This window comes from Coregonus lavaretus, assembly GCF_964263955.1.
Source record: "Coregonus lavaretus genome assembly, contig: HAP1_SCAFFOLD_395, whole genome shotgun sequence".
In the NCBI taxonomy this organism is placed as follows: Eukaryota; Metazoa; Chordata; class Actinopteri; order Salmoniformes; family Salmonidae; genus Coregonus; species Coregonus lavaretus.
Window position 1 is genome coordinate 20,001 of NW_028166436.1, and position 9,630 is coordinate 29,630.

Sequence of the window (9,630 nt, forward strand, 5' to 3'; positions counted from 1 at the left end):
GCCAAAATAAAGGAAACACTGACGTAAAGTGTCTTAATAGGGCGTTGGGCCACCACGAGCCAGAACAGCTAGAATGCACCTTGGGATACATTCTACAAGTGTCTAGCCTGGTCCTGTGTGTTATTTAATTGGCATTGTAAAACCCATTTAAATGTAAGTAATATGGCGTGCACGATACAGTGAACCTAGTCCTGTGTGTTGGAGTCATTTCATTGGCGTGACTAGATACATTACAATATATGTTTTAGGAAAAACGACGTTGAAGATGGAAAATCCATTTCAATTGCTTAAGCTGTAATGCTGTAAAATACGCTTTAGTATGGATTACAGCCTAATCCACGTTAATCCAGCAGGAGAAACGCGCACACACACATGCACACACACACGCACACACACACACACACACACACACACACACACACACACACACACACACACACACACACACACACACACACACACACACACACACACACACACACACACACACACACACACGTCAATCCAGCAGGAAAAAATGCAGTAAACTGCTATGTCATGCATAGCTGCCTGCAAGACACTTCCCTCTCTACTTTCTCCTCCTTTTTAGTCCCTCTTTCTCACTCCTTTATTCCCATTCAGTCCCTCTTTCTCACTCCTTTATTCCCATTCAGTTCCTCTTTCTCACTCCTTTATTCCCATTCAGTCCCGCTTTCTCACTCCTTTATTCCCATTCAGTCCCTCTTCCTCACTCCTTTATTCCCATTAAGTCCCTTTTCTCACTCCTTTATTTCCATTCAGTCCCTCTTCCTCACTCCTTTATTCCCATTCAGTCCCTCTTTCTCACTCCTTTATTCCCATTCAGTCCCTCTTTCTCACTCCTTTATTCCCATTCAGTCCCTCTTTCTCACTCCTTTATTCCCATTCAGTCCCTCTTTCTCACTCCTTTATTCCCATTCAGTCCCTCTTTCTCACTCCTTTATTCCCATTCAGTCCCTCTTTCTTCTCCCTTCTTTCCTTTAAAAAGTGTTGATGATAACTTTATTGTTGTTCTGTATTGTAAACCACAGAAGCTCTATAACTGAATTGTGAAAGGCTTGTAAACAATGGAGAATGTCTATGAAATTAGATTTGATTGTTTTAGGGTTTTTAACATTTACATATTTATTGGTGAGTCGTATGCTAATGTGTTTGCAGCAGAACTGCAATTTGATGATGCTGTGTGTGTGTGTGTGTGTGTGTGTGTGTGTGTGTGTGTGTGTGTGTGTGTGTACACGTTATGCATTTTGTTTTATACATTTGAATGATATTACTTGTGGGAAAGGCTTGTTTATTATGAAAAGTCCAAATCTATTTTCCTCTTCTTTAGCAGTAAATTGAATAATCATCATTGCTAATGGATATTTCAGCGTACCTTGAAGTGATGGCATATCTTTTTTTTTCTTCATTATGTCTCTTTTACACAGCTGATTTTGAAACCAGACCTAAAGTCAATTAGTTAGAAATCCTCAGGGAATACATGAAAGGGATTAACAATTTTCTCTCTTCTTCTCTTAATTATTTTGTCATCAGCAGTTTTAATGCAGATGTCTGTTTTTTCTCATTTTTTCTCCTGTCCACTCTTTCTTCTGTCTTTATCTTTCCTTCCCGCTGTCTTTCTAGATTCCTCTTCCTTGCTCACTCTTTCTCAATTTCCCCTCCTCTCTCTCTCTCTCTCTCTCTCTCTCTCTCTCTCTCTCTCTCTCTCTCTCTCTCTCTCTCTCTCTCTCTCTCTCTCTCTCTCTCTCTCTCTCTCTCTCTATATATATCTCTCTCTCTATCTCTCTATCATGTAGGTTATCTGCCAAACTGAAAGGGAGTTTTCTCCATCTCTGTCGCCGAGGGAAACGGTCATCAGGTGCCATGAGTTGCTGCTGGGGCGACTGTCATTGTATCCCTCCGACGCGGAACACCTAAAATGGGGTCTACAGTACCAGCTACCATGGCTACCAAGCGGCAAGCCCAGCTCTAATTGCCTAAGCTACAACCTTTCTGTGACCTACGACTTACTGTCTCTACTTCCTGCTCTGGCCACACCCCTTCCTTACCTGTCGCCCAACCTGATTTCAAACCTGCCTGCTTCCTTTCCTAATAGTCTCCCTTTCCCCTTATTGTCTTAATAAGATAGCCCCTCCTATCCTCCCTAACCATGGCCAACATGTTTCTCCACCTCCCCTCCATCCCCCTCTCCCTATCCCTCTCTCCGTCCACCTTCCTCTACCTCCTCCCACCGTTACTTGTTCTCCTCCGCCTCCCTGGGTCCGTCCGGGGGGACTGCTGGCTGATCGAGGGGGATAAAGGCTACGTGTGGCTGGCCATCTGCAGTCAGAACCAGCCCCCGTACGAGACCATCCCCCAGCACATCAACAATACGGTACTGTTATGTTCTATATTATACTGTATGTATTATTCAATACAGCCTACCCTAGCAGTAACTGTAAAATATGTAATTTCAATCGCAAAGCTGGTTGAAATTACATATTTGCAACCAGTTTTGCTCACTGGGGTGTTCCTTTTCAACCACTGAATAACATCACCAAGATAATATATAAATGAGTGGTGCTAGCTCACTGTTTTGTTATGATAGCTTACTGTTTTGTTATACTGTATTGGTGCTAGAACAGAGCATTGAGGAACACCAAGACGTACCTTACTTTTCAACCACCGTCCCATAAGAACCAGCATAGTTTGGCAAACCTAAAACGGAATGTTTTGTTTATGCTAGCTTACAAATGCTAGCTCACTGTTTTGTTATGATAGCTCACTGTTTTGCTATACTAGTTTTCAAATGATGAGCCGTTTGATTAAAAAAAACGGTTTCAAATTCAAACGCATTTAAAAAAGTTTACGACTTAGTTCCATTTTGTTCCTCTTTCAACCCAACTTTCAAGAGAAATGCGAAGCTAACACTAAATGTTTTCTTATGCTAGCTCGTGAATGACGAGCCATTTGATATTAAACAAGTTCTCGTTCTTTCAACAAAACAGGTCCATGACCTGAGGCTGAATGAGAACAAGCTGAAAGCAGTGCTATTCCACTCCATGTACCGCTTCACCAACCTCACAGACCTCAACCTCACCAAGAACGAGATCTCTTACATAGAGGACGGGGCCTTTACCCATCAGGCCAACCTACAGGTAAGGGATTTGATTTGTTGATTGGTTATTTGGTTGGTTGGTTGGTTGATTGGTTGATATGTTGGGAAGGAGGGATTTGATTGGTTGATTGGTTGGTTGATTGGTTATTTGTTTGATTGGTTGGTTAAGAATGAGATCTCTTACATAGAGAACAGGGCCTTCGCCCATCAGGCCAACCTACAGGTAATTGGTTTGATTGTTTGATTGGTTGGTATGTTGGTTGGTTGGTTGGTTGGTTGGTTGGTTAGTTGGTTGGTTGGTTGATTGGTATGTTGGTTGATTGATATGTTGATTGGTTGGTTGGTTGATTGATTGGTTAATTTATATGTTGGTTGGTTGGTTGATTGATATGTTGGTTGGTTGATTGATTGATATGTTGGTTGATTGATATGTTGGTTGATTGGTTGGTTGGTTGGTTGATATGTTGGTTGGTTGGTTGACAACAAGATCTCTTACTTCAGGGATGGGCAACTCCAGTCCTCGGGGTCCTGATTGGTGTCACACTTTTGCCCCAGTCCCAGTGTACACACCTGACTCCAATAATCAGCTAATCAGTTTAGAATGCAATCAGTTTAATCAGCTATGTTTGCTAGGGATGGGGAAAAAGTGTGACACCACTCCGGCCCCCGGGGACTGGAGTTTCCCATCCCTGTCTTACATAGAGGCCGGGGCCTTCACCGATCAGACAAACCTACAGGTGAGGGAGGAGTGGGGGTTTGATTGGTTATTTGGTTGGTTGGTTGGTTGATTGGTTGATATGTTGGGAAGGAGGGATTTGATTGGTTGATTGGTTGGTTGATTGGTTATTTGTTTGATTGGTTGGTTAAGAATGAGATCTCTTACATAGAGAACAGGGCCTTCGCCCATCAGGCCAACCTACAGGTAATTGGTTTGATTGTTTGATTGGTTGGTATGTTGGTTGGTTGGTTGGTTGGTTGGTTGGTTGGTTGGTTGGTTGGTTAGTTGGTTGGTTGGTTGATTGGTATGTTGGTTGATTGATATGTTGATTGGTTGGTTGGTTGATTGATTGGTTAATTTATATGTTGGTTGGTTGGTTGATTGATATGTTGGTTGGTTGATTGATTGATATGTTGGTTGATTGATATGTTGGTTGATTGTTTGGTTGGTTGGTTGATATGTTGGTTGGTTGGTTGACAACAAGATCTCTTACTTCAGGGATGGGCAACTCCAGTCCTCGGGGTCCTGATTGGTGTCACACTTTTGCCCCAGTCCCAGTGTACACACCTGACTCCAATAATCAGCTAATCAGTTTAGAATGCAATCAGTTTAATCAGCTATGTTTGCTAGGGATGGGGAAAAAGTGTGACACCACTCCGGCCCCCGGGGACTGGAGTTTCCCATCCCTGTCTTACATAGAGGCCGGGGCCTTCACCGATCAGACAAACCTACAGGTGAGGGAGGAGTGGGGGTTTGATTGGTTGATTGGTTGGTTGTTTAGTTGTTTGGTTGTTGGTTGTTTAGTTGTTGGCTCGATTGGTTGACTGGTTTATTTACTGATTGAGTCAGTTGACTGACTGATTTTATTTGACTAATGCATATTAAGTTTCTACATTCATACAAAACCATTTAGGGTTAATACAATGCAACTATCAAACAATACCCTATTCTCCATATTATAGATCAATACTTTTGACTAGACAGTGTGTTTTTGAGTGATAAGGGGTGTCATTTGAGATAGCTAAAGATTTCCTGCATTTTCACTGGAACTATTCCCCAAAATGAAACCATTCCCCATCTTCATTTAACCCTCCCGTTGTCCTAGGGTCAAAATGACCCGCCACTGTGTTGAACCAACTTTATTTAATTTTTATATTTTTTGGATCATTTGTGAGAAGGAGGCAGTGATACTTTCTTTAAAGTCTCACTGCCTCCTTCTCACAAATGATCCCCAAAATATAAAAATTAAATAAAGTTGGTTCAACACAGTGGCGGGTCATTTTGACCCTAGGACAACGGGAGGGTTAACAGCCCAATTACATGGAAGCCATCGTTTTCATTAGAACCAGAGTCGATGGCACACAGGGATGTTGCTATTTGTACTTACTAAGATGGAGGAGAGGCCAAGTACTTACTGTATTTCCATTGTGGTCCCTTCTTATCCTAGGTCCTCCATCTATTCTCCATACAGTGCACTAATTCAAAAAGCAGTCTCTTCATAGGGAACATGGTGTCATTTGAGATGCCAAAGTCTTATTGTTTCTCCATTGTGGTCTCCTCTCATCCTAGGTCCTCCAGCTGGGTTACAACAAGCTGACCAACCTGACAGAGGGGATGATGCGTGGCTTGGGCCGCTTGCAGTGCCTCTTCCTCCAGCACAACCTCATCGAGGTCATCGACAACAAAGCATTCGAGGAGTCCAGCTCCAGCCTCAGCAGCATCGACCTTTCATCCAATAAGCTGGCCCGGATCGACCCGTCAACTTTTACCGTGCTAAACCGGTTAATGGTCTGCGAGCTAGCAGGAAATCCTTTCCATTGTGGATGTGATCTGTATAGTTTTCTTACTTGGTTGGAGGCGTTTAATAATGTGACGCATACGTACGACCGGCTCCAGTGCGAGACCCCTGGTGAGCTGTTTCTCTACCCGCTCCTGAGCCCCGTGGCCGGACATGGACGCAACGCTCGCACCATGCTCTCGTCCATCTGTCGCGACGGCATGATCATACCCGGGATCACGTCTCAACCCGGCACCGACTGGGAGGGCTCCGGGATGGGCCCGGAGATGGACGGCCGGGCCGGGCCGTATCATCAACCGACAGCTTCGTCCACGGCCGACCCCAACTTCAACCCCAGCATCAAACTCCAGTGGGTCACTCTGTCTGCAGCCAAGCTGTTGGTCCAGATCCCTAAACCATACAGCAAGATGTACGTCCTGGTTCAATACAACCAGAGCTTCGTCTCGGACATCCAAAACCTCAAGGAGAAGAAGGAGAAGGTGACTTTGGTGGATCTCAAACCTCACACCAACTACACCTACTGCGTAGTGTCCATAAGTAAAAACCAGCGCAACAACCACACGTGCATCTTCTTCGCCACTCGAGCAGCAGGACCGGATGACCACCACGGCAACCCGTCGACCATGACGCACTACATCATGACGATCCTGGGGTGTCTGCTGGGAATGGTGATCGTGCTCGGGCTCGTCTACTACTGCCTGAGGAAGCGTCGGATGCAGGAGGAGAAGGAGAAGGTGATCAGCGTGAAGAAGACCATCTTGGAGATGCGGTAAGAGGGACAGACCCAATGTATATGAATTATTTAGGTTTTCTCTTCTTTTATCACCTTATCTCTTTCATTCCATTTTATTGTTGTTACTATAAAGTGTGTTTGTGATTTAAATGCACTTTAATTCAATAAAGTTTGATTTCAGGTTTGATTAACTCTAGATTAGATGCATCTGAATTGCACACAGCTATTTTACCTGAGATGTAAAATATTTATTCTTATGGAATTTATGCTTGGATTTTATTTACAGGTATGGACCGGAGGCTGCGGCACAGGCAGCTAACGACCCGGCAGCCATGCAGCATCTCCAGGAACAGGCCCAGAACCAGGGGCACCATGGAGGTCACCTCCATGGAGGAGGGGGAGGGGGTGGCGGGGGTAACAAACTACCCCCCTCCGCCTCCTCCAGCTCCGGCATGCTCCACGGTTCGGCCAACACCACCTCCTCCCGCCTCTCGACGCTCCCCCAAGTGGAGAAGATGGCCACAGCGTTCAGTGAAGCCATGGCGACCAGTAAAGGGAACTATATGGACGTGAGGACTGGGGCAGGATTATCGGGAGATGGGGGAGGATTATCACTGGGAGGTGGAGGAGGAGTGGGGGAGGCGACACTGGTGGATATGCGAGGCATCAACGGTTGCAGTGAAGATGGAACGGACATTGGGAATGATTCGGACGACGGGCGCGGATCTGCGTCGGAGATCTCGACGATCGCCATGGAGGTCGACAAAGTCAACCAGATTATCAACAACTGTATCGACGCGCTCAAGCTCGACTCCCTTGTTGCAACGACAACATCTGGCGACAACCCTACTTCTCCTCCACCTGCTTGTATCACCTCCCTCGCTCGGAACCTCATCCCCCTCTCCCAAGGCCTCGCTGACACCTGCCAGATGCTCGCCTCCTCTCCCAAAATCCATGCCCCTCCGGCAATGACCCCCGTCCCCCTCGTCATGCCCCTCTCGGAGCGTCCTGGAATCAGCGGAGGGGGGTTTCTCTCACCCCCCTACAGGGACCCACCACCATTGGCGAATGCCGTACGACCTTTACAGAGGCAGCTGAGCGATACAGGTGTGATGGTCATGGGGGCTGGGAAGAACCGATGTAGCATGCCCTCAGCTGGAGGATCCATGAAGAGCACCAGGGTCTTCAGTCTGGATGTCCCGGAGCCCCGCAGCCCGGGCCCCAACTCCTGCCCACCGTACCCAGAGAAGGGGAGCCCTGTTGGGTGTGGGGAAACCATGGAGAGGCTCCCTCTGGTGGGTGGAAATGTTAGTGGTTGTGGTAGTGGTGGTGGTGGTGGAAACGGAATGGGTTGTGGTGGTGGGAACGGAATGGGAGGAGGGGTTAATGAAGGTGGGGTGAATGTCAATGGAGGTGGGGTGGGTTGCGGAGGGGGAGGAAGAGGAAGAGGAGGGGGAGGACCGGGTAAGCAGCAGCAGCAGCATCATCTGGAGGTACATCCAGACTACCACTGTTCTGAGCACCGGCACTCCTTCCCCGCCCTCTACTACGAGGGAGCCAATGACTCCCCCTCTCCCTCCCCATCCCAGAAGGCCTCCTTCCTCAAACCCCTGGGACGTACCAAGAGGGACCCTGCTGCCTACTCCCAGCTCTCCCCTTCCCGGCACCACAACTACTCCGGCTACTCCTCTGGCCCCGAATATTCCTCTGAAAATACCCTTCGAATCTGGGAGAGGTTCCGGCCGCACAAGAAAGGCCCTCGCGACCCTCGCGAAGAGGCAACGTATATCGCTGCAGGCCACGCCTTAAGGAAGAAGGTTCAGTTTGCGAAAGACGAGGACCTCCATGATATCCTCGACTACTGGAAGGGGGTGTCGGCCCAGCAGAAGCTGTGAGAGATGCGGAGGTGGTGTAACCTAGAGGATGACATACAGAAGGAGAAGACAGTGATGTCATAATTCTCATGAACTCCCAGACAGTGAATGGACCTGAATCACAGAACTACAACTGTTGGCTCCCATGTGTACTTCCTGGTCTATTTTATGACATCATCTGTCTTCTCATTCTTTGACTAATCCTAGGGTGTTACAACAGCAGACTCTGACAGGGGATGAGGAGGATAGTAGTAGAAGTTGTGGGAGAGACATTATGTAGTAGTAGTAGTAGCAGCATGGCACAGGGTATTGGGTTTTTTCTACAGTTCCAAAATGGAACTACAGGGGTTCCACAATTCTACAAGGGGTTCTGAAGTCGTTCCACATAAATTCCACTGTTCCATTGCGGGTTCCATCGTGGTTCCACAAGAGTTCCACAGTTCTACAATGGTTCTATAGAGGTTCCAAAGTTCCATAAAGTGTTCTATAATGTTTCTGTAACGGTTCCGTAGAGGTTCTATAGTAGTTCTAGAGGTTTCAAAGTTCTACATGGAGTTCTATAATGGTTCCACACTGAGCTTCTAAGTGGTTCCACATTCTCATCTTTTCCAGTTTTGGGTAAACAAAAAAACAACAACAATATATCAGATTTCCTCTTGCCTGGCACTTTGGTCCTTGCAGGCTACCATAGAAAGACAGAGCCAGGGTAATGAGGACTCAGTAATGACTGCAGATGGTTGTCACTAGCAGGTGTCCTAAGACTCATTATAACATACTGTATCTCCAAACAACAAGCAGCAGCATTACCCGTCTTAAATCCTGGTCCCTTAAACAGCACAGCTCATAATCCCATCAACATTCAATTCATTCACTAAACAGTGTGTGCGTCCCAAATGGCACCCTATTCTCTATTTTGTGCACTACTTTTGACAAGGGTCCACAGGGTTTCCATAGGGCTCTGGTCGAAAGTAGTGCACTATATAGGGAATAGGGTGCCATTTGGGATGTAGAAGTCATTTCACTCTAAAGCCCACCACCTGCCTCCCTAGCAGCGCCATTTAGAGCACTAATTGAAAGGGGATGAGGAATTAGCAGTGTTTGCCTCAATCTCTTCTTCTTCCTTCGGAGGAGGGGGGAGGGAGGAGGGGGAGAAGGAAGAGAGGGAGGATATTAAGCGATACTTATCGTGTTAATTGTTCTCGGCTGTAATTAGCCCAAGAACAAAACAGGTGGGGATGCTAGCGTGGGTGGACACACAGTGAGAGGACGGCGTGAACCAGGCCCTGGAGCCCCTCTCTGTGTTTAGCAGGAGCATGCTTATCGATTGGAAACACCTACACATGTTTTACAGAGCGTGGCATGCTATTGGAGCGCTCCGCCATTTTTAAAAAT

The 9,630-nt window shown here is 46.7% G+C and overlaps 1 protein-coding gene across 1 annotated transcript; it reads left to right on the forward strand.

Annotated features, from left to right (window-relative positions):
• Positions 1–2,167: 2,167 nt before the first annotated feature.
• On the forward strand, positions 2,168–8,259 carry LOC311114709 (protein phosphatase 1 regulatory subunit 29-like; the record flags this gene model as incomplete). The annotated part of the gene is made up of 4 exons (XM_084189946.1): positions 2,168–2,392; positions 3,006–3,155; positions 5,403–6,400; positions 6,651–8,259. The coding sequence occupies 4 exons, from the start codon at positions 2,168–2,170 to the stop codon at positions 8,257–8,259; spliced, it is 2,982 nt and encodes a 993-aa protein (XP_084046072.1).
• Positions 8,260–9,630: the final 1,371 nt, after the last annotated feature.